The sequence below is a fragment of the Terrapene carolina genome, unplaced genomic scaffold, assembly GCF_002925995.2.
Source record: "Terrapene carolina triunguis isolate 2854851 unplaced genomic scaffold, T_m_triunguis-2.0 Scaffold66, whole genome shotgun sequence".
Classification (NCBI taxonomy): Eukaryota; Metazoa; Chordata; order Testudines; family Emydidae; genus Terrapene; species Terrapene triunguis.
The window spans coordinates 59,568,174-59,594,522 of NW_020664417.1; the positions used below are offsets into that span (position 1 = coordinate 59,568,174).

At 42.3% G+C, this 26,349-nt stretch overlaps 1 protein-coding gene across 2 annotated transcripts in view; it reads right to left on the bottom strand.

The window, feature by feature from the left end:
- Positions 1-1,658: 1,658 nt before the first annotated feature.
- SLC30A9 (solute carrier family 30 member 9) overlaps positions 1,659-26,349 on the bottom strand; it is a 64,337-nt gene continuing 39,646 nt past the window's right edge. Inside the window, exons 14-17 of one of the 2 annotated variants that reach the window (XM_029910624.1) lie at positions 25,273-25,438; positions 12,694-12,823; positions 8,611-8,724; positions 1,659-6,140 (exon numbers count right to left, since the gene is read on the bottom strand). In XM_029910624.1, coding sequence (XP_029766484.1) covers positions 6,096-6,140; positions 8,611-8,724; positions 12,694-12,823; positions 25,273-25,438 — 455 coding nt within the window. In that variant the 3' untranslated portion in view covers positions 1,659-6,095. Of the gene's footprint in view, positions 6,141-8,610; positions 8,725-12,693; positions 12,824-25,272; positions 25,439-26,349 lie in introns of those variants that run through there. The other variant, XM_029910625.1, reaches the window with a different exon arrangement.

Here is a 26,349-nt window from a genome sequence, read left to right on the forward strand (position 1 = left end):
GGCTGGGGTGTGTGTGTCAATTTATCGCATCTAGACTAAACACGATAAATCGATCCCCACTGGATCGATCACTGCCCGCCAATCTGGCGGGTAGTGTAGACATACCCTTAGTACAATTAATGGCTTAAAGGGATTTGCAAAAAGTTATGTACCTGGGCACTTCACTTTGTCCACAGAAGTTTAGACAACCTGAAAAGTTAAGGATTGGAATTTCTTCCAGTCATTTTATTAAATATTGGTGTGTTCACAATATAATGCAGTGATCTTTGGAACACTATGTATTTCTTGCTAATGGGAGATAACTGCTTTTAATCTGTCCACAAGATGGTGCTTCAGTTTTGTTACTGTAAGGTGTCCTTTTTTTAAAACTTCCTTCAGTTCATTCCAAATTCCTTTTATTGGACTGGGTTACATGATTTAGGTGGCCAAATCACATAATACCAGTGTTTTATTCAGTGTTTATGCTCATAGTTAAGTGTGCTCTGAATCCATCTTGTTGAAAAATAAATCCTCAAGTTTCCTCAGTGCAGTGCCAACACTAATATCCCTTCCTACAGCTCACTGTCCTCTAGGTCTTAAACAGCTTGCCAACAGCTTTGAGAGAGGGATATTTACACACTAGGAGATTATTCCATTATACTTAGCAGTAGGACCCAGAATTTTCCTTCTCTCGCTGCTAAATAATTAAACCTGTATGAGACATCACCTTAGACAATTTGTCTTATACTACTCTACCTCAAACTTTTGAAATAATAATCTGTGCCACCTTCATTTGGTCACCTCAGTCAAGAAACAAATGGTCAGTCCCTTAGATTGGTCACCTAAGACAGTTTTCACCATATAAACCTTTCCAGTGAGACTGAAAAAAGTATGTTTCACCCAATCATTATTTTAAAGAAATAAAAATGTTTCAGAACAGTCTCTCTTTCGCTTGGCATCCAGATATTAACTATATTGCATTCTGTATCCTTGTCAGATAATTTCTTATTGTCTATTTTTTCCAAACTATAATATTTACCTTATTTCTTCTCATTTTCTATTAGATCAATTTGATGTTCATTTTTTCCACTTCCCAAGTTCCACACCTCCTATTTTTTCTTTGTTTCAATATTTTTTCACATTACTGCTTATCTTGATAAGTCTTCCATTCCTTTTCTTCAAACACAGTCTGTTTTACTGTAGTTTCTACAGTCCATATAACTATTCAACACAGGAGCACACTTTTCCTCAACAGCATGTTTTTTGAAAACACGATTATTCTGCTTGCAAGTCAGTCCTCCTCTCTTTCTTCTAACCCATAGTGAACTGATATTCTTTTTCCATCTATTTTAGTATGTGACACAGCCTAAACTATTAAATATCTATTTGCCTCACTAAACAGTGGGAAAATAATCTATTTAAAAGATGATGGTGCATTCCTCCCTTTCTGGAAAATCTTTCAGTATGCCTCAACATGCCCAATTACATAAATTCTTTATCATTCCAATTCACCTGTTGGTTTCTCAATACCCAGAAAGTACAAACATAGAAAACACAAAAACATAGTACATAGCAATAAAGGTACAGAATGATGTTTTCATTTTAAACTCACCTCAGCAATATAAACTTTGGGGCAATTATAGGCCATTTTTAGCTTTACCACAGGTATCAGTATTCTGATCATTCTATTCTGCTAGGCTTGACTGCCATAAGAATAAGTTATCACAAGAAAGATTTTTCTGTCAAACCCAAAGTCATCCCAATAAATTTCCGTGGATCCGTTTGTTGTAAAGTTGCCTCAATCCAAATGAACAGGATAATTTAAATGAGATTTCAAATAAATGACAAACTTTCTGCCATATGCAAAGATATCATCATCCTCTATTTTGGGGACTTATGTGGATTTGATGCACCCATCACAGTACGTCTTGCCACACTTCAAAAAGGTTAGATTTATCATATTCTCTCTCAAAAACCAGAACCAAACTTGCTAGTAGGATAAAATGCCAGGAGATTCCAGACCTTCAGTTAGCAGAAAACTAATCTAAGTCACATTCCAAATGTGAATGTAGTCCACGTACTTTTCTAACATGTGAGAGTATTAAAGAGGTGGACAACCACTGAGAACGTCGAGGTCCTGTGACCTTAACCCTTGCGACAGAAAAAGCTGAAGAGCTTATGCTGAGCCCAGGTGGAACAGGATCAGACAACTGAGGCTTACACCATTTAGGGCTTAATAGATAGTGACCAGCATCTTGAATTAAATTCCATTGTGAACTGGGAGTCAATCTGAAGTTCAGCGCACAAGTACAATATACTCCTGCCAGTCTGCACTACTCAACTGTCAAGCGCAGCACACATACTGCACCAGCTGAAGTTTCTGGATAGCCTTCAAGATTAGCCCCAAGTAGAGCTTTGTTGGACTAGTCCCTAACCTTGAGATTATAACTATAGATAACCATAGTGAAGGTCCCATCTGAAGGGGAAAGGATACAATCTCATGTCCAGCATCAGAAGACAAAGTATTCCGGAAGTCTACATAGAAGTCCAAGAAAAAAAGAGGAATCTAATGAGACCTTAAAACTGTGAGCCCTCAGTGGTTAGACTCTTTCCTCAAAATATATCTTTTCTGTCAATCAGCATTACCTTAATGTTATCCAGATTGAATTATGAAATATCATGCAACTAATGAGAATGTATTTCCCACAAAATAAATGGGTAGAGTTCTCTGAATCCTGTTTTGCAAAATAAAGGCTGTAAGGACAACAGAATCTCTAAAAATAAATATATTCCATGGCTTTAAGATACAATAGAGGAAAATTTATTGAAAAAAATCCTAGAATAAACATTTTAATTTTAGCTGAGTCCTTGCTCCATTGATTTTACCACTCTTTCAAATCAGAGATAATATTAAGGGACGTTAAGGTGTCACATCTATGGTTCATGAAGAAAACACCCAGTTCCTCAGTACTTTGCAAGTATACTTTAATCCAAAATATCCTACCACGGAAACTATCCCAAAAAGCTTCCGTCCAGAATACTGTAACGAGGCTAAACCAAATCCTGGACCCAGTTCAACCCGTTCTTTAGACCATGAAAATACTGTAGCTTAAATTTGAGTAACAGTTTTCACTAAAAAATATTAACAGCAATCTGCACATATATTTTAAATTGCTGCCACTTTAAAGTGCGATTTCCTTCTCAAAGTGACTAAAAATGGGGTACCAAGTTTATTAGGCCAATTTCTGTTATCAGTCGTGCTCAATGTAGAAGACATTTTAACTGAATGCAAGCCATGAAAACCCATGCTGGGCTCTCAGAACCAAACTGGGGTCTTTCCTCATGCATTGCCACCAACGAAAGTGGCTTTGCAAATAAAATTAGGTTCTTAATGAGGCCTATGCAAACCTACAGCCTCCAAAGGGATTGCAAAGATGTAACCAATTGGAACTTAGTCAATCTTGTTGAAGACAGAAGCAACAGAATCCAGCTCACTTTTTCATAGTACTGCAAAGACAATAAAAAGCAATACAATCTTATTTTTGTCACTGAAGTAGGCAGATATGAATCAGAATACATGCAGGGAGCAGCTATGATTGAAAAAGTACCATTTTTTACACAAACATTTTTCATAGTAGTATGCACCTTAAGATGATGTGCTTAAGTTTCTCTATAAACTAGATAAGGGAACATTTCAGTACATTTCTAATATTTACTAATCTTTGGGGATGTTTCAGGAACACAATATACAAACTCCCCTTATAGATTACTGACTCCCATTCATGATGGTCCAGCATACATGTCACTTGTGATATCACATACACCACTGAAGAGTAACGGCCAGAGGCAATGTTCAGATTCTTGCCCCTCCCTTCCAGGTTTTTACAATTTTTTTTTTTCTTCAGTAACAGTACTTTATAGTGCTTTATGGGAGAGAGTGGGGGAGAGAGAGAAGAGAAGATAAATAGGATTTGCATTAATCAGAGTCAAATTCCAGTGCTCTTCCAGGATGATCATATCCCAGCATGCACTCTGCTGATGACATAGAGAAGGAGACTCACGTAAAGGACTCAAAAGTAAACCATTTAGAATGTGCCAAAGTGTCCCTCATTAGTTATTTGGGAAACTACCCACAAAGGTGTAACATTTTACAAATATGTGCAATTAACTTTAAAAATATCACTTTTTATTAAACACATTTCTAATTATCAGTCTTAAGTGTATACTACAAATCTAATTAGTACTACAGTGGGAGACAGCCAGATAAAAATCAAGTCTTCCCTTAGATTAAGCACTAATAGGTTATAAACAAATGACTGATGAGAAGAGAAAGAATAGGAATTATAGGCAAGGGTACTAACAGACCCTTCATTTCAAACTATGTAACAAAGTCACCCATTACATACATTACAGTACATAAAGCCTCATCTCTAAAAACTAAACTTTGGAATGTCATTTTATTTAAAATGCACAGCATGCAGTGTTTTGCAATTGTCAAAAGGCATGCTATTTTAAATTCTCATAATTCACTGGCAAATGACATTTTACATTTAAAAAAAATACTATTACAAAGCATTTAATCAAATCCTGACATTTTGGTCTCGGCTATTATTATTTGCTGCAATGCATATGATTTAATCTTAACAAATTGATTTTGATGACTTGTCTTCCCTATCAACATTTCTGCCCTCAGTATGTCAGTCACTAGACTACTCAGCAACAGAATCATCAGGATGCTCTTATTGCCACCTCTCTCCCATGAGCAATTTTCATGTTACTGAAACGTTTTAAAGTGCATAAAGGATTTTTCCTGGAGAAGGATTTATCGGTAATTATTCCATTAATATTTCAATTACTAGATTTGCATTATTTGTACTCACTTAGCCTTTATTAAAAGATTATTTCTTACAGAGTCTGCTATGACTTGGATACCTATTGCAGAAAGCCTTATTCTAGAAACCCATTTTGTAAAACACTAGAATTGCGCATTTCAAACACGTAAATTCTATGCACTCACTTTTGGGATTACTGACAGCCATGACACATTTCAGCACAATTGTTTTACTTCCCCCACACAAAAAGGTTTTTCTGAAAAACACCCAAAAAGCTATCTACAATTCAGATTCATACAAGTAGTGCCTGTGTAAATAAATTAGTATCATCTTCACATCTGTTTAATTATAAATATTTCTAGAATATGTTAAAACTTCTACACACCTCTTGCTTTTGCTAGCGAAGATCATTCGCAGAATATTGCCTCTTAAAAATATAAAAAGCCAAATGAAAAATAACAGAAAACTACTAAGTAAATCGTTCCCCATGTTATATCCTCCAACATTAGCAAGTTAAAGCAACAAAAAGGCATATGGGTGGGAAAAAATCTGAAGAGAAAAAACCTAAACACAAGGCATAGGCCAAGATAATCTATAAAAAAAAAGTTTGTTGAGGTTTCTACATCCTGCGCAGTAACTCAATGTACTCTAGGCCAAGCCCAAAGCCAACTGCATTCAAAAGACTGATCTGTTGCAACACTGGCAGAAGCAAGTTTCCAAATCATGACACTCGAGAAAAGTGGTGTTCTTTTTGGAGGGACTGATCTCAGAGAAAAAAAAGAGACCATATAGCTGGAATATAACAACTGGTTCAAGTTTGGCAGGTAGAACAAATGAAACAAAGCCTGTTCTAGCATTAAACATCTGTATCTTGCAAATACCTCCAGTGACTTCTAGAAGGAAGTAGTTAAATGAGTGCAAACTGATGTGCAAGTTGACAAAAAATTGAAATGGGGAAACTATCTTCTGTGTATTTTCAGGCATTAACATTTGCCTTATAGAAACTAAAAGATTTAAGTTCCAATTCCCAAATAAATTCACCTCCAACAGTCTCATGTAGAAATTATGCTAAGTAGCTTTTGTTGAACTGATCTTCTATACAAAGTTGTTGACTCTGAATCTAAAGCTGTTCTGGAAACTGATTCAGTAACAACAGTTCAGGAAGCCTACAGCATGAAGTAAATGAGGTATGGTATTGAAGTGACTGCAGTTTCAATAGCTGTTCCATTTCTGTGCAAAACTTGTTTCCAAAAGAGAGTACTCCAAGGATTTTTTCTGTCAAATCTACAATATTTCCAAATCTACATGTCGAACATCAGGATTGCGTTGCTGAAACAAAAAAACAAAATTTTATTAATAAGCATAGACAATCAAATGTACCACACTGATGCTGATGACAAGATCTGCCACAATGTTGGCAACAGGATAACAAATCCCTAATCGTGGTAACATAGCAATTGTTTTAAAATGAAGACTAACTAATACATTTAACCCATGCTTTAGGCAGGTCTAAAGAATTTGTCCACCAAGGAACATTTATCAGCGCGTACTAGAATGGTGACAACTTCATAGCTAAATTAGTTCTAATGCTTTCAAAAGTATGAAGCAGCTCATGATTTAAAAAAGGTAATTGGTTAAAGGTAAAAATGTCCAAATAAAAAAAAATAAAAAAAGTTACATTCTACATAGAAGAGGCACTTTCCTGAATGCCAGAAGTGCATGAAAAGAACTGATCTACGCTATTAAAATGACTTGTAAGACCTAATATACTGACCAAGTTTCTATTAAGGAAATATACAACTTCAGACACTGAAAATATTATGTGGTTTGCATAACAGGTGATGTTTGCTTCAAGTGACTTGCTTCACCAACATTTCTACAGGTGACTTTAAATTAGGTAAAGCTTTTTCAATAGCAACACAATTATTGAAATCCCTATATACACTGAAAATAGGATTAATGTTTTGAAATTTATTATTCTTAATTGAGCCTGCTGTTCAAAAATCTCTGAGGGCTGGCAAGCAAATCCAACTATAGTCAAAACACTGATTTTGATTTTCAATAGCACCACTCTGGGAAGATAAAACTAAAATTACTTAGAATGTTTCTCAAAAATCCTACACACACTGGAACATGCTCTTGAACAGCACCTTCTGATGAAGGGAAAAGGCAGTCACAAAGGCACAACATTTATCTGGCACACTATGGTTATGATCATGACTCTGTGCTCCCCTTGGAAAATACCATGGAATTTACTTATGTCTGTGGATATATTTGTCTGCCCAAATGCCTCACATCTTCAGACAAAGGAAATGCTTAACTACTCCAAAAGCAGGAAAATAAACTCTTCAGCAGAAAGGAAAAACCATTTTAAAAAAATCGTACCTTACAAAATGGATATGTTCTGTATTAGAAGTTCCCTTTGGGGCTTTTCATAAATTTGTAATATAAACAGCTTCCCCATTTATTTCATGCAGACAAATATGATTTATTTGTACATATTATTCCTTCTGCTGCTCAGTCACCAAGGGCATAAAACAGATACCCTGTCCACCTTTTCATCCTAGGAGGAACAGACAACTCTGTTCTTCCAAGCACCAGCATTTTCCCAGATTGTGAGATGTAACAGAATGTAAAGCAAGAAAACCAGACTCCAAAAACAGAACCAAATGTTGAACATCTGCTGCTTCCCAGACCTCTCCAATCCACTTATACTTCCAGGAATTCCCAGCATCTGCTAAAACTAGGTGATCACACATCAGCACATAAACTATCAATACAAAACCAGAGTCACAACACAACTGTCTGACTAGATCTCTGTCCAGCCCAATAACACCATTCTAGAATTTGAAATCACAGAATCACAGAATATCAGGGTTGGAAGGGACCTCAAGAGGTCATCTAGTCCAACCCCCTGCTCAAAGCAGGACCAATCCCCATACAGATTTTTGTCCCAGATCCCTAAATGGCCCCGTCAAGGATTGAACTCACAACCCTGGGTTTAGCAGGCCAATGCTCAAACCACTGAGCTATCCCTCCCCCCAAATCAGAAAGGCAAAGGCCCTTATGATGAATCTATCCATTTATAAAGTTATGGTTTGGTATAATGGACAGACCACAAACTAAATGAAAATAAAAGCATGCCACACCTACCCACCATAACTTCTCAGGTAAGGTTTTAGTAGCCACAATGTAACAAGGATAACACGCCTTTGCTGTTACAATTGAAAGAGATCTTTAAATCCTAAACTGAAAAAAGGATGGTTGCTTGTTTGTGTGTCTATTAAAGTTGTGTCACATGGTAGAGCAGTAGTCGCAATGAAAAATATTGTTTTGCGAAGAGAAAAACAAAAAATAAGAGGTAAAGTAAGTGGAGCCCTCTTCATATGCAATTACATCACTTTTGACACAACATTAAGTGGATGGTTAAAAACCATTTAAAAGTTGCTTCTCATTACAGCTGATGTAGAGTTCAAGGGCCTATAAATGACTTGACATTTTGAGACAACTGTGCCATTTTTCAGAGAACACAAACAGGTAATATTCCATGGGAATTGTAATCAATAAGTAGTAATGATCTTAGAAAGGCAAGTGACTTGGACAGAGACAAAACAAACCACCATACAAGCCATACATGTCAAGCAGACCCAGGGCAAGACAAATACTTGTTTTCAAGGTCAGATTTGTTCAGTGAAACTTAACTGAAGTTTGTCCCTGCTTTTCTTAAAGGTACAAAGAAAAATATCAACAAAATAGGAGCATTCAGATTGATTAATTATTTTTACCAACTGAATATTACCTTTAGCTCCTTTTCAAGCCGGTCTACTTCAGCTCCCAGTGTGTCAATGATATTCTCTCCATGTTTAAGCATGAAGGCTTCTAATTCCTCAAGAGTTTTCACCTGCTGAATTTCCTGGCAAGAAAAGAAATTTGAGAGATTGCAGGGGAAGGTAAAAAAACAAAACAAAAAGAAAAACAAGCAACTGTCAATTTTTAAACATTTTCATGTTTCCTAATGGGCAACCATTTGCCAAGGAACTGGAAAAGGCTGGGCTTCTTTATTATTCCTGACTTTTCAGGGCAGTGAGGATGAAGGACATGAAGAATGTAAAATACAGATGGGGAGGAAGATGGGCTGGCAATAAACCTGCAATATGTACATACACATTTTCACTTTTTCCTTTAGTCACAAACTAGGTTTAAAGAACTGCACTTTTGTCTTTCCAAAAAGTCATCTCTTCAAAAAGTTGGTAAACGTCTCAGTTTTCTCCTAACAAGACAGTGCAGCTTCTCTCTTCTTGTTCTCTCCACTCATTCTCTCTCAAAAACATAAGGCCAGAATGGACCACCTTTTGCATAACACAGGCTACAGAACTTACCCAACATCTTCCCTGTTTGAATTACAGCATGTCTTTTAGAAAAACATCCATTCTTGATTTTAAAATGGACACTGATGGAGAATCCACCACAACCCTTGGTAAATTGTTCAAATGGTTGTTTACTTTCACTGTTAAATATTTCACCTTATTTCCAGTCTGAATTTGTCTACCTTCAACTTCCAGCCACTGGATCTTGCGATACTCTTGTCGGCTAGACTGAAGAGCTCATTCTCCACGTAGGTATTTATAAACTGTGATCAAGACTTAGCCATTTCTCTGTTAAGCTAAAATAGACAGACTACTCTAGGAGCTCAAACACAGAAGCCAGGTTCTCTAATCCTTTCATCATTCTTGTGACTCTTCTCTGAACCCTCTTCAATTTATCAACATCCCTTCTTGATTTATGCACACCAAAACTTGCCACACATTCCAGTAGTGGTCACACCAGTGCCAAATATAGCAGTAATATAACCTCCTTACTCTTATTGTATATTCCCCTGTTTATACATCCAAGGATTGCATTAGCCCAGGGGTGGGCAAACTTTTTTGGCCCGAGGGTCACATCTCGGTATGGAAATTGTATGGCGGGCCATGAATGCTCACAAAATTGGGGTTGGGGTGTGGGAGGGGGTTCGGGCTCTGGGGTGGGGCCAAAAATGAGGCGTTCAGGGTACAGGAGGGGACTTCGGCATGGGGTTGGGGTGGGGGCTCTGGCTGGAGGTAAGGGCTCTGGGGTAGGGCTGGGGATGAGGGATTTGGGGTGCAGGAGGATGCTCCAGGCTGGGACCAAGGGGTTTGGAAGGCAAGAGGGGGATCAGGGCTGGGGCAGGGGGTTGGGGCACGGGCTCTGGGGTGGAGCCAGAAATGAGGAGTTCAGGATGTGGGAGGGAGCTCCAGGCTGGGGCAGGACACAGGAGAGTGGGGGGAAGTGTGAGGGCTCCGGCTGGGGTGCAGGCTCTGGGATGGGGATGGGGCTGAGAAGTTGGGGTGCAGGAGGGTGCTCCAGGCTGGGACCAAGGGGTGCAGGAGGGCGGGAGGGGTTCAGGGGTGCAGGCTCCGGGCAGCTCCCAGAAGGAGCGGCATGTCCCCCCTCCAGCTCCCACGCGGAAGCGCGGGCAGGCAGTTTGTCATGCTGCCCCATGCGCAGGTGCCACCCCTGCAGCTATTGGCCACAGTTCCTGGCCAATGGGAGCTGCAGGGGTGGCGCTTGGGGTGGGGGCGGCACACGGAGCCCCCTGGCTGCCCTTAAACATAGGAGCCGGAGGGGGGACATGCCGCTACTTAAGAGAGCTGCAGGGAGCCGCAGCGCGCATGCGCAGAGCAGCCGCCAACCCCGCTCCCCAGCTGGAACTCAAGGGCTGGATTAAATCGGCTGGCGGGCTGGATGTGGCCCATGGGCCATAGTTTGCCCACCGTTGCATTAGCCCTTTTGGCCACAGCATTCCACTGGGAGCTCACATTCAGCTGATTATGCACCATGACTCCAAGTCTTTTTCAATCACTGTTTCCCAGACTAGTGTCTCCCATCTTGTAAGTATAACCTACATTGTTCCTAAGTTCACATTTGGGTGTATTAAAATACATATTTATTTGCTTGCACACAGCTTATCAAGCAATCCAGATAATTCTGTATCAGTGACCCATCCTTTTTGTTATTTACCAATCCCCCAACCTAAGTGTCATCAGTGATGATTTTATTTTCTGCCATGTCATTGATAAAAATGTTAAAGAGCACAGGGCCAAGAACCAATCCCTGAAGTAGTCCACTAGAAACATACCCACTTGAAGATAGTTCCCCATTTACAATTACATTGAGACCTATCAGACAGTTTTTAATACTTTTAATATGTACCATGTTAATTTTTTATAGTTCAAGTTTTTTAATCAAAATGCCAAGTCAACTCCCAACAGAAGTCTAAATAAATTATATCATCACTTTTACCTTTATCAACCAAACTTGTAATCTTACTCAAAGAAGTAACAAGTTAGTTTGACTGGATCTGTTTTCCATAAACCCATGTTGATTGACAATGATATTAGCCTCCTTTCATTCTTGATTAATTAAGTCCCATATCAGCTGTTGCATTATTTTGTTTGGGATCAATGTCAGATTGACAGGCCTATAATTAGCCTGGTTGTCCCATTTACCCCTTTTAAATATTGGCATATTTCTTCTAGAACTTCCACGGTGTTCCAAGACGTATTGAAAATTCATATTAATGGTCCCAACAAGCGCCTCGGCCAGCACTTTTAAAACTCTTGGATGCAAGTTATCCAGACCTGCTGATTTAAAAATGTGTAACTTTAGTGGTAGCTGTATAATGTATCGCATCGCAGGTAGCAAAGTAAATGTAGTAATACCTAAAGATTCACTATGCAGCCCGCAGGAAATACTCATCCTTGGCCCCCAGAATGAGCCAAGTAAAACAGCTGTGAACTGAGGCTAGGAGAAGCCAACAGTGTACCAAACAGAAGGAAAGAGGTTAAGGAAAACAGGATGCAACGCTCTCTATAGAAGTACTAGGCAGACCTCTTCTATAGAGAGAGGAATTTTTCACCAAATAATAAAACCCAAGCTAACAGATGCATAAGAACTATAGATGGTATCCCAGTACTAACATGAGTTTTTCTTGGCTGTCTCATATCCAAGGACAGAGCTGGCTAGATGCTTCTTAACTTGTAATATCACAGTCATAGGCAATAAGGCTGCAGTATATTTAAGACACAAATATTGCATCACTAATATAGACATAGCACAGTATAAGATCAACAGTACTCCTTGGATACAAAGCAAGAAGACTATTTAAGTCAAGTAAAATGTTTCCTGCAATATCAATAAAAACATATGTTAGTCTCTAAAAATCAAGTGGAAGGAGAGAAATAATGTGCTCTACGATCATAAACCAGACTTGAAAGCATGCCACCTCTGGTTCTGATCTGAACCTGCTTCGTTTGCGAGACCTACAATGATCAGTTTTTGGATAAGAGATTTCCAGAGAAAATCCCAGTGTGTTGCAGAAGTGGTGTTGGCATTGTCACAGGGTGAGCTTGGCCTCGCTCCATCTCCCTGGTCTTCCTCTGAATCAGGGTAGTTCTTAGAAAAAGCATTTCAGAGTAAGGAGCTGGGAATCATACAGGAAAATCTAGACAGAACAACAACTTGTGAATGTTGGGCAATATCCTGATTTAAAATTAGCCTTGTAATTTGACCTGGATAAGATTTTTTTTTTTTTTTTTTTACACTTCTTGTACTACGAAGGTTTTGTAGTGTTGCTATACACTACTGCTATTTCAGCCCAGAGGTGGAGGCTGATGGTATGATCTCTGTGTATACTTTGTATCAGTGTGTTAAATATGTAAGGCCATCTGGGATCCTTCAGGATGAGGAGCTATATAAATGCAAAACAATATACCCTATCTACTTGCAAATTTTTCTTTTAATATGCTTGATAATGGGAAAGAAAAAAATGCTGGAAGTAACAATATTGCTTTATTAAACATACTTGTAGCAGCTGTTCAATATCTTGCTTTTCCAGGTAAGAACGAGTCACAACCCGTCCATCAAAGTCTACTTCTGCCTTGAATCTCACTTTGCTCAATCCCATGTCTGTGGCCTTAACATCATGAATTGCTCTGAAATAGATAATTTTTAGAAATGTGGAAAAATGTAAAGCAAAACAATTAGCTGATCTGAATTCTGGTATTCACTATAAATTGTCACAGTTCAAAGATTTTTTTAATTATATAGGGGGCACTGTTCCCTTTTGTCCCGCATTAGAGCCTCTGAATATTTTCAAATCAAACTCTCATTACTACATATTCCTATGTTTAGTACTGGTTTAAATACAGTTTAAATCTATCAAGTTTTACAAATATGACCGCTGAGCCTGCAACAGTGCATCAGGTCATTTGTGAGAGGGATAAAATGGCTGAGAACTGATTACAGGAGCATTAGAATCTGACCTGGTGGCTAGTTTATTTTTTCCCTTTGTGGTTAACAGATAACTGTAGAGACCAGCAAATTTCTTATCTGTAATTACCATTCTCTGATAAGTTAATAGATAACCACTCCTAGAGCTATGTTCAAAGTGAAAGCTCCAAGTTATCTAATACAGCAAGGGAGTTGTGTTTTTTACTTCTGGAGGGTTTCTGCACCACTGCATGCATGCAGAAACATGTCCCCCCCCATAGAGTCTCTTTGCTTTCCCGCAGAAAAATGGTTTTTGTGGGGAAGCAAAGAAAAGCTGCACCAGTGCTCATTCACTCCTCCCTGGAGCGGGGGAACAGGCGGTCTGGGGATGCCTGGCTGGATGGGGAGGACAACGACAATGGAGTTCCCCCTCCCCTGCATGGAGCAGCCGGGGCTGGGTCAGATCAACCCCCAGAAACGTCGGAGGGGTGGGGGTAGATGCAGAGGGGTTGGGCGGACAGGGAGAGCAGCTTCCCCCCCCCAGTGATCCTTCCCCCCACTTCCTGGCCCCATCACTCCTCACCTATGGGGGCAGTGGGTCACTGTACATGGAGCTGCTCCCCCTGTCCGCCCAACCCCCATGCATCTGGACACGCATCCCCGCCCTCAGAACCTCCCCACCCCAACCCCACCACATTGGAAGCCCCTTGCATCCAGAACCCCTCCATCAAGCTTTACCCCCTGCATTGGGAGCCCCCACACCACTGAGCCCCAACCAACTGCACCCTGCCCATCACCTCACCCCCCCACTGAGCCCTAATGACCTTCATTTGGACTCCCCTGCAGATCCAATTCCCCCCTGCACCCAGAACACCCCCAATGAGCCCCCCTATGGATCCAGATTCCTCCCCACCTCCAACCCCACTGAGCTGCCCACTCCCAGATTGCGCCACACAGAACCCTGGTACTCTTGAGGGAATTCTGCACCAAAAATTAAAAATTCTGTGCCAAAATATTAAAAATTCTATTTTATTTTATTTGTCAAAATAACACCGTAACACAACATTATAATCACACCATTTTCAATTATTTTGGTAATTTATTTCAAAATACTTGTCAGCAAATAATTGAAAATGGTGTGATTATATTGTGTTATTTTGACAAATAAAATATGCAGAATTTTAAAATAGTGTGTGTAGAATTTTTAATTTTTTGACACCGTATTCCTTCAGGAGTAGTGTTTGCTCCTGTCCTAGAACTTAAGCGATCCTAGTGGCTCAATCACCAGTTCCTTTAGAGCAAGTTAGAAACTCATACATGCACGTATTTTAAAAATATGACAAACTGGTTGGCAAATATGACAAATAAGAAAAAATGGTTACTCACCTTCTCATAACTGTTGTTCTTCGAGATGAGTTATTCACGTCCATTCCAATCAGGTGTCTGCACATGCACAATGGCTGGAAGATTTTTCCCTTAGCAGCATCCGTCAGGTCGGCCTGGGTGCTCCCTGGAGTCACGCCTTCATGGCACCTAATATATAGCCTTGTTGACCCGCCACCCCTTCAGTTTCTTCTTAACAGCTACTCGGACAGAGGGGTAGGAGGATGGATATTGGAATGGACATGAACAACACATCTCGAAGAACAACAGTTACGAGAAGGTGAGGAACAGTTTTTTCTCTGAGTGCTTGTTCATGTCAATTCTAATCAAGTGACTCCCAAGCAAAATTAGGAGGTGGGGTCGGAGTTGTCCACTGACTGGAGTACTGCTCTACCAAAGCTGCATCATCTCTGGCCTGCCTAGTAATTGCATAGTGTGTGGCGTCGCCGCCCTGCAGATTTCCTGGGTGGGGACTTGAGCCAGGAAAGCAGTTGATGAAGCTTGCGCCCTTGTAGAGTGCGCCGTTATCGGGGGCGCTGTAATTCCTGCTTGGTTGTAGCACTCGGTAATGCAGGCCACAATCCATGATGAAATGCACTGTGTCGAAACAGACTGGCCCTTCATCCTATCCGCTACTGCGACAAAGAGCTGTACCGACTTCTTGAATGGTTTCATCCTCTCGATGTAAAAGGCCAGCGCTCCGCGGCCATCAAGAGTGTGTAGCCGCTGCTCCCTGCTACTCACATGAGGCTTGGGGTAGAAAACCGGGAGGAAAATGTCCTGGTTGATGTGAAACTGCGATACCACCTTCGGGAGGAAGGCCGGATGGGGCCTAAGCTGAACCTTGTCCTTAAAAAACCATGATGTAGGGCGGCTTGGACATTAGAGCCCTAAGCTCAGACACCCTCCAGACTGAAGTTATCGCCACCAGGAACGCAACCTTGTAGGAAAGGTAGAGCAGGGAGCATGTTGCTAGAAGCACAAAGGGGTGCCCCATGAGCCTAGAGAGGACCAAGTTAAGGTCCCAAACAGGAACCAGTTGGCGGATGTGCGGGTACAACCTGTCGAGGCCCTTCAGGAAGCGACCAACCAGGGAGTTAGCGAAAACCGATCGGCCCTGTACCCCCGGATGGAAAGCCGAGATGGCAGCCAGGTGTACTCTTATAGAAGACAAAGAGAGACCTTCCTGCTTTAGGTGGAAAAGGTAATCCAAGATCTGGGGCACTGAGGCCAGCACCGGGGGAAAGTCGCGCTGAGCTGACCAGATTGAAAAATCTCTTCCACTTGGCCAGGTACGTGGCCCTAGTGGAGGGTTTCCTACTGCCCAAGACAACCTGTCTGACTTGTTCTGAACGGGAGAGCTCGAACAGATTCAGCCATGGAGCCTCCATGCTGTGAGATGCAGCGACTGGAAGTTTGGGTGCTGGAGCCGTGACCCTGCGTGAGAAGGTCCGGGAAGAGCGGCAAGGTAATCAGGGCTCCCACGGACATGTTTAGGAGAGACGTGTACCAATGCTGGCGGGGCCAGGCTGGTGCTATGAGAATGACCTGAGCCCGGTCTCTGCGGATCTTGAGCAGGACCTTGTGGACGAGCAGTATGGGTGGGAAGGTGTACAGAAGCGGTCCCCCCCAGTGGAGGAGGAACGCGTCTGCTGTGGAGCCCGGACTGTGATTCTGGAAGGAGCAGAACTGCTGACACTTCCTGTTATGTCGCGTGGCGAAGAGGTCGACCGGGGACAACCCCACGTCTGGAAGCGCGAAGCTGTGACGTCTGGGCGAAGGGACCACTCGTGCCTGTGAAAAGTCCTGCTGAGGCAGTCCACCAGCTTGTTCTGGAACCCTGGAAGGTACGATGCCTGCAGGTCGACTAAGTGCTCTATACAAAAGTCCCATAACCTGAGGGCTTCCTGGCACAGGGGAGAGGAGCGTGCACCCCCCTGTCAGTTGATATAGAACATCGCGGTCATATTGTCCATCATGACCGATATGCGTCGACCTGCTAGATATGGGCAGAATGACCGACATGCTTGGCACACCGCCCTGAGCTCCCTGACATTGATATGAAGACGGCGATCTGTCTGTGACCAGAGGCCCTGAGTCCTGTGGTCCCCCAGATGAGCTCCCCACCCCAAATCTGAAGCATCCGTCACTAGCATTAGGGATGGTTGTGGGGCAGCAAAGGGGACTCCTGAGCACACCTGCTGCGCGTCCGTCCACCACAGGAGCGAGTTGAGGATAGGGCGAGGCAGGGTCACGATCCTGTCCACGCTGTCCCTGGCAGGGCTGTACACTGACGCAAGCCACAACTGAAGCGGTCGAAGCCTGAGTCTGGCGTGCCGAAGCATGCACATACAGTCTGCCATGTGGCCAAGAAGTTTGAGACAATTTCTCGCAGTGGTGGTGGGGAACTTCCTGAGTCCCTGGATCATGGCGTCGAGGGCCTGGAATCTCGCCCACGGGAGGAATGCTCTGGCTTGGATTGAGTCCAGAACCACCCCTATGAACTCTATCCTCTGATGGGGGACAGAGTCGATTTCGTCTCGTTCAGTAGCAGGCCCAGATTCTCGAAGGTGTCTCTGATGAATGCCACCTGAGCTTCCACTTGAGCCCTGGATCGGCCTTTGACCAGCCAATCGTCGAGGTATGGGAACACCTGCACCTGGTGTCTCCGCAGAAAGGTGGCGACGACTGCCATGCACTTGGTGAAGACTCGAGAAGACTTGGAAACCTTGTCTCTCCCGCTGGTTAGTCGCATCGATGACCAGCGAGTCCTGAGGCAGATGGGAGTAGAGATGCTCAAAGCCTCTGGAGGGGACAAAATACCGCCGCTCATTATGTTTGGCAGTGGGTGGCAGGGATTCCGGTGTCTGCCATAAGGTCTTCGTGGTGTCCACCACCGTCTTTATGAGGAGTAACGCTACCCGTGCAGGCCCCAAGGGTGCTAGGATGTCCACCATGGGATCCGTGTCCTCTATGACCTCCTCGGCAGCCCTGCGTAGCAACTGCTGTAGGACTCTGTTATGCTCTAATGCAGGAGCTACGGTCATCCCTGCCAACGCTTCGTCCGGCGACGAGGAGGAGGAAGAATGTGCCAGTAGTGGAAGCTCCCTACCGTCTGCCCTGGACGGGTCACGTGTCTCCAGGGACAGCGTTGGAGGAGGTGGTGCCAATGACAGTGCCGGGACCATAGGCGTTGTACCCAACGTCGGCGTCAGCATCAGTCTCTCTGGAGGTAGCTGCATCGACACGCTCACAGGAGCCGCCGGGGTCAGGGGGCCCGGTGCCGAAATCAGCACCGGGGCCGTAGGTGCCTGCATCGAGGTCGACATCGACAACGGTGCAGGCATGGGAGACGGGTGTGCCGACGTCATTAAGGCCGGTGCCGAAGTCAGAGCAGAGCATGGTGCCGGAGGCAAAGGTATCGGGACCGTAGGCACCGGGGGCGGATGCACAGCGGAAGGCGGCACGAAAGTGGTGGAGGCCACTGAAGACATCGCTGAGCGTGGACCCTGGGTTCCTCCCTGGCCCTGGTGATAAGACCAGGGAGACCAGAAGGGCCACTGAGGTGGGTTCTGCCACTGCGGAGACCACGCCTGCTGCTCCCTTCTGTCTCTGCCCGACCTCGCTCTACGGCTTCTGCTCCTACTCAAGCGATAGGAGTCGGGCTCCGACTCCGAGGTCTCAGACACTGAAGACCACGGAGGAGCCGATCCTCAGTGCCTCGAACGTCAAGAGCTCGGGGAGCGGGAAGGCTCTCTGTCGGAGCGTGTAGGCGGCGAAGGGGAGCGCCTCGACATCATAGCCGGCTTTCCCTTAGAATGCACTGGAGGACGGGGCTCCATCAGTGCTGAGGGTTCCTCCTTGGCAGGCGAGAACGGTGCCGTCAGGTGGAGGAGATCTCTAGCAGCTTCCAGTGTGGACGGGAGTTGAAGCTGCTGCGTAGGCACCAGTGATCAAGGTGGGGGCAGACTCGACTGCCTGACCTGGACAGGAGTCGACATGGCCCCGGAAGGAGATGCCAAGGAGTGGCCTGCCTGGGGTCGCACTTCTTGAGACTTAGCCGAAGGAGAACGGTCATCCGGCTTTTTCTTCTTTTGCAGCATCGGCGAGTGGGAGTGGTGCCTACTATCAGATGGGCCCCATGAAGAGCCGCTGCGGTGCCAAGCATCCCTGGAGGAGTCCTCCCTCAGCGCCGAAGTCGCCAGGGCCCTCTGTGTCGAGGATGCCGCCGTAGGGGTCGGGTCTCTCGAGCCCGGGTCAGAGTGGGGGCATAAGGCTGCCTCCAGGAGGATCACCTTCAGCTGCTGTTCCCTTTAAGTGTTCTCGGGCGGAACTCGCGGCAGATCTTACAACGATCTTTCTGATGGGTCTCCCCCAGGCACCGAAGACACAACGAGTGCGGATCACTCTTCGACATGTGCTTGGCGCAAGCCAGGCAGTTCTTAAAGCCTGGGGACCGCGATATGCCACAGCGCTGCATCCGGAGTGGGGGGAAACCCCCAACTACTAACTAGACTAACTATTAACTGGAGTACTACTAACAACTAACTAACTATATACATGGAATAGAGAAGAAAACTTGCTGAGCAAGAGCCAAGGGAAGTTCCAGCCACCGTCACTGGCGGTAAGAAGGAACTGAAGGGGTGGCGGGTTGGCAGGGCTCTATATTAGGCGCCTGCCATGAAGGCATGACTCCAGGGGGCACCCAGGCCAATCCGATGGATGCTGTTAAGGGAAAAATCTTTCAGCCATTGTGCACATGCGCGCACACACACCTGATTGGAATCAACATGAACAAGCACTCGAAGAAGTAGTAGTGATCTATGACAACTTAGGTCTTCAATGAACAGCAATTGCAGATAAGTCACTTCCTCTCCTTGACTGCTACCACTTGAAACATCTTCACTTTTGGAGAATAAAGGACAGATTCTCCCCTGTGCCAAGTTATATTTGATGCAGGAATAAGTGTCCCCCATCCATCAGGGACCTGCTTACTCGTAGATTTTCAAGCTCTTCCCCACCCCCGACATGCCTACTCTAATTTACCACAGGGGACTATGATCCCGGTAAGGCCATACACCAGATGAAAGTTGCTATTAGTTGAGCTCTGTCCTGTGCCCACATCAAGCAGACAGGCTACACAGCAAGGGTAGGAGGGAAGGCGCTACCGACTTTATGGCAGTTGAGAGGTCCCAGCTGGAGAAGAGCAACCATACTGCATTACCTTTGCTTCAGAAATGGAGCCAAGAATCTAAAGCTCCAGGGACACGAGGATCCAAATATTTAAAGATTTTATTATGTGGTATGCATTACTCCAGTGAAAGAAGTTGGTAGCTGAGCTCCGTATGCTCTACTCAAGGCATGCTCAAAACTAATTTTAGGAAGCTCCCATGTGAGCCTTTGTTAGGATCATACCACCAAGCTTGGTCTGCTTTCTTGATAGGAGCATTGACCCAAGCATACTGTGCACATTACAACTTGTCACAAGTTTATAACTCCATGGAAAAGTGTCCAAAACAATGTCTCTGTCTTTGTTTATACAGTGATGGAATTTTAGAATGGCACAGCCCATGTGGATGAACATGAGGTTTGGAACACGTGCACTTGTACTGACATATTAACAATGATCATAATGTACCTAGAGTCATGTAACTTCTGCGATAGACCTTACAACTCAGGAAGAAATCAGTGCTTTGCCTAATGACACATGTAGCCCTCCCAGGAGCCCCAAAACATAGGAGAGAATGAGAGCCAGAACTGCAGTTCACATAGGTTGATTTTTGTTTGGTTTGTTATGTTTTTTGTTTTTAAAAATTATTTAAAATGTTTCGTCAGTTAAAAAAAAAAAATATTTCAATAAGGTCAAATCGTCCCAAAGGAACACTTAACTTAGATTTTCCTGACTGAAAATTGAAAATTTTGGCAAATTTAAACATTTTCCCAGGGAAAAAAAGAAGTTTTTTTACAATTAAAGTTATGTCAGAAAACAATTCACAGAAAGTTCCCAACAAGCTCTAAATATTTTACACTAATTATTTAGATCTCTCGCAAATTGGCCTTGAAACTACCAAAATCCCACTGGCAAAAGTTGTCAACAACTTTATAAGCAGTTATAAAAACAAATCTCCCCTCACACCTGAATGCTGCCCCACTAGAAATAACTTTATTTAACAAGAAAGCTAATTTTAGAAGTGGCATACCTATGAGAAAACTGTGAAGGATGTGGGAGTTGATCTGTATTAATTCATTAATACTGAATGCGACTGGGCATAGTTTACTGTACAGCTATATTAGAATGTTCATTGTGTGCTTCTGGGGGGGCTAGTTTAATAGCAAGCTTAACAGGAAAGCAACACAATGATTCCAGATAAAACACATCTTGGTAAATAGATCAGGATTTACAAAACAATATCTGCCCTATTAACTATGAAACTGCTAATTCCAAGATCTGACCAAAGTTGCAGCTGTTTTGCTAAAGCTGAGTACTAATAGATCAAAAGGACACAAGCTGGAGCAGACAGGAGGATGTTGAATACCAGGGAATAAAGGTGATACAAACTCAAACTGGACATTTCATGAACAAACTGAATTGATGTGATGAATAATGCAAAGAGAAATAATTTTTCAGCTGCGTATATACCAATGCTGGGAGTCTGGGTAACAAGGAAGAAGAATTGGAAAGTTTCACTGATGAGAAGGAATTTGATAGAACTAGCTTTACTGAAACCTGGTGGGGCAATTCATTAACAGGAATGCTAAAATCACTGGTTATAACTTGTTCAGACGAGACAGAGTAGATAAAAGGTGTTTTGGGATGGGTACTCTACATTAGCGACACCATCACTGTATTATAGTTACCGATAACCCAAAAGTGCAGAATTTTGAATGCATATAGATCAACGTGCTAATTAAAGTCTGTGTCACAGAATCAAAGTAGAGAACAGGATGAGTTATTCCTTAAACACTTGTTTAAAGGTGTGGAAAGAAAAACTCTGTTACGGGAAATTTATTTGGAAGAGGTATACTGGACAACTCATGCCAGTAGTACCAACATTAGAGTTTCTAAAAATGCCAGATAATTTTCTAACACAAGAGGTATTGTGCCCATGAGGTAACTTTTTTGGACCTCACTGTGATGGATAAAAATTCATCACTGGACTGGAAGCTGGTGGTTGCCTAGAGATTGGTGAACATGACCTGATTACATTAAATATGGACAGAGAACAGTCCCAGCCAGAAATATATATATACTTAGTGTTTCAAAAGGGCTAATTTCCCAAAGATGAAGAAGATTATAAGCAAAATTGATGAGAACTTTTTTAAGAACAGTTTATTATATGGCCAAAAAGCCATGATTCCACAATCAGGAAAGAGTCCACCTTTCGCTCAAGTCCATCTGGTTCAGTGGCAAAGTGAAGGACGCAATTAGAAATAAAAAACTCAATATATAACAAATGGCAAAGGGGGGAAAGAGACAGCAATCAATATAAATCAGAAGTTATGAAGTGCAGAAAATTGATAAGGGAACCTGAAAACATCAGGGACAAACCCATGGTCGACAGGGCTAAGGACAATGAGATTTTAAAGTATTAGGAACCTATTGATGGAGACGATAAAACTGTTGATACAGAAAAGGCAGAATTCAATAAATATTTTTGTTTTATATTTAGAAGAAAGCAAGTTATTGTACTCAAATCATGAGGATGTGAAAGTGCTTTCCAGGCAATTAGTAACAGAGAATTATGTTAGATAAAATCCATTAGTATAAACATTTATAAGTCAGCAGGCCCAAATGACTTGCATTCAAATTTCTCAAAAGAGTTGGCTGAAGAGATCTCTGGCCCGCTGATGTTAATTTATAATAAGACTTGGAATACCGGGGAAATTCCAGAAGACTAGAAAAGTACTAATGTTGTGTCAATATTCAAAAAGACAAATGGGGTAACAACTATATGCTGATTTGTCTGACATTAATCCCAGGAAATATAATAAAAAAGATGTTACAGGATTAGACTGATAAAGAATTAAAGGCTAAGAATATAATTAACACCAGTCAACGTGGTTTTATGAAAAATGAATCTTGTAAAAAAATACCTGATTTCATTCTCTTAGGAGATTAACAGTTTGGGTGATAAAGGTAATTTCACAGATGTACAATGCTTAGACTTTTATAAAGTGTTTGACTTAGTACCACATGACATTCTGATTAAATAAGTAAGTGGTAAATAATGTTGAGGACAGGGCATTCATACAGAGTGATCTGGATTGCTTGGTCACCTGAGCCCATTCAAACAAAACATTTTAATACAGCCCGCTGCAAAGCTATAAATCTAGGAACAAGTAACACAGACCATACCTACAGAATGGGGGTCTGTATCATGGAAAGCAGTGACTTTGAACATGACTTAGGGGTCATAGTGGACAAGCAACTCAACATGAGCTCTCAGTGTGATGCTGCGGCAAAAAGGGCTAATGCAATATTTGGATGTATGAACAGGGAGTAGCAAGTACTAGTAGGGAGGTGATTTTACCTCTGCCTATGACATTGGTGAGACCGATACTGGAATACTGCTGACAGTTGTGGTGTCAACATTTTAAAAAGGATGATGAGGGCCTCAAGTAGGTAGAGGATGCACAAAAACAATTTGAGGGCTGGAGAAAATAGCTTACAGTGAGAGACTTAAAGAGCTCAACCAAGATGAAGATGGAGAGTTGGTAGCTTGATTACAGTGTATAAGCATCTTTACCGGGAGGAAAATACTGAGTACTAAAGGGCTCTTTAAACTAAAGCAAAAAAAACAACGGCTGGAAGCTGAAACCAGACAAATTCATATTAGAAATTAGGCACCTTTAAACAAACGAACAAAAAACAGTGAGGGTAATTAACTACTGTACCAAGAGAAGGGGTAGATTCTCCATCTCTTGAAGTCTTCAAATTGAGACTGAATGCCTTTCTGGGAGATACATGTTAGTCAAATAAATTATTTGGCTTACTGCAGGAGCCACTGGGTGAAAGTTAGTAGCCTGTGATAAATAAATAAAATAATAAATTAATGGAGATATCCTATCTCCTAGAACTGGACGGGACCTTGAAAGGTCATTGAGTCCAGCCCCCTGCCTTCACTAGCAGGACCAAGTACTGATTTTGCCCCAGATCCCTAAGTGGCCCCCTCAAGGATTGAACTCACAAGCCTGGGTTTAGCAGGCCAATGCTCAAACCACTGAGCTATCCCTCCCCCCATATACAGGTAGTCAGACTAGATGATCTAATGGTCCCTTCTGGCATAGAACTCTGAGTAATTACAAGGGGGGAAAAGAGGAGGAGGAGGAGGAAAAGAGAGAGAGAGAGAGAAGGTGAGGCAGTTGCCAGTGAGCTGTTTGCAGAAGAATAAGCTAACAGAAACACAGACTGGCCCTGTGAAGGGTGCCTGAAGCAGTGGAGCCCTCCTAAGCTTCCGGGGGATAGTAAGTCTTGGGGAAGAAAGATATAGGTGTGGACTGTTTATTGTGTTAAAATCCTTTTTCTCCTATGCTTTGCGGTGTTCTTACGGATAAGATTAAACAATACTTTGTTTTAAGAAACCTCTCTTTTCATCATATTAACCACTAGCTACAGCTCCCAAAGGTAAGACTTAGAGGTGCTGAGTCCTGTGAGACCTGCTGAGAAATCACAATTGGCTCACAGAGACCCAGTCTAAGAGTGGGGGAAATTGCAGGATTCCATCTCAGGACAGGTAAAGCCAAGAGGTTTAATATTTAATGTGGGGAGGGTACACTCAGAGACCAGAAAGGGGTCAAAGGTGCTGCTAGCTCTCTAACTGCCACACAACTGATTTTTAACTGTACTGTTAAAAATCCTCCACCACTCATATTAATGTGTGGTTAACAAATGTTTTACAGAGTTAGTACCTGACGTTTGAATTTTCAGACAGGACCTTAGACAGGGGGAGATGTGTTGTAAATAGGGTTCCCAGATCTCTCTGACAGTGGTTTTCAACCTGTGGTCTGCACACTCCTGGGGGTCCACAGACTATGATTAAGATTTCCAATGGGGTCTTTTTAGGGAAATTTTTTAGGGGTCCACAAATGAAAAAAAGTTGAAAACCACCGCTCTGTGGTTACAGCAACCTTCACGGGGCATATTATTCAAATTTGTTGTTTGCAACCCAAATGATACAGCACTGTACTACAGGAGTACTTGAAATTGAAACTGACATCTATTTTTGTTGACCAAAACTGACAGTAATACATAAAGATGAACACCATAAATATTCCAGCTACTGATACACAGAGAAAAAATAGCCATGGGTAAAGGATATTGAAAGCAAGGGTCAGCTTCTATTTTATTAAAAATTAAAGCGATTAAAGTACCAGAATTTTAAGATAGATACTGAAAGAGCAAGGAAATATGACTTTACAGTACGTGACTAATTTTATTTGTGTCCCTTTCACTCAAAATTCTTGTGCCAACTGCTGTAGTTAATAGTATAGTGCACCACAAAACACATTTGAAGGTTTTATTTCAGCTAAGCTTGAATTCTCCTGTTTGTCAATTCAGTCAATAAAATTTTTAGCACAGGAAACCAAACCAAGTTTCTGTCAAAACCCTGATCCTGCCATATTCAGGCTGAAAAATCAATGCAAGAGAGGTATCTCTGCTCCTTTGTTTCCAATTACTTAATTTGGCTTAAAATGCCCTTGAACTATTTTCCCTCAGACAAATACTAGTTTTCTGCCTTTTTGATCTGCTTGATAAGAGACTTTTATATCATGAAGATCCTCATCTTACCTAACGACAGGATCACTCTCCAGTAACTCAGTAAGTCGCTGTAATTGCTCAGGATTAATGGATCGTCCCAGCAATGCTTCTGTGTTGGTGTAGATGAGAAAAGCTGACACAGCTCCCAACAAAGTTCCCACGCCTAGAGATCCCAGGCTATCATAGTAAGGGTTGCCTACACACAGACAAAAGTTGAAATTAATTTAACAGAATACTTCTAAAAGTGTAAAAACAAAACCTTTGTAATACTGAAAAGCAGACAATACGTTATCACTACACAGGAATTACTGTTTCTTTAGAGTATGTATTGGGAACCCTGTCTTTATTTCTGGTTAAGAAAATAAAACTGAATAAAGAAAATAGAAGATTTAAAGTAAAATGTTTCCTGTCCCAGGTCCTGGAAGCCCCATGCCCCACCCCTCCCTTCCTTATGACTTATGAATTTGTAGACTATTTTGTTAGGCGCTCAGATTCCCGGGCACGGGCATCATGCAAGTAAAAATACCATCAGCATAACCAAAATCTTGACACACTTTCTGTTCTATGTGACGAGTAAAGCCTTCAAAAGAACAAATATCAAGTTAGCAGTAAGATCCATCAGTTTGATGGAGAAGAGGGAGAAAAACATTACTCAATCTTTTTATAAAAACAGGAATCTCTCTTATTTGCCTTAAAACATGCAAGTAATACTATAAAACAGGACAGTAGCAGAAATCCATCCTGGAATGCATTACAGTACTTACATAATGGGCACGTTATACATGTATTTATATTCATTTTTCTGTCTGCAACATTATATTTAGGATACGATGTAAAAATATGCAAAGTATCACAAAACATTTTATAGAGGAGTCAAAGATGAAGTAAAGCAAATAAAGCTGTGAGGCAAGTAATTAGTGAAGACCTATAAAGAAAGGTGCCATGTTTATCCAGTTCTTACTAGGTCAATTCCAAAAAACCAACACCCTTTAACGGGCAAATAACCCTCATCTCACAGTTATCAAGTCTCTCTGATTCTTGCATGGTGGGGAAGCAAGAGCTACGATGCAGAGAATGCACACACTCCTTAACACAGCTTCGTTCTGC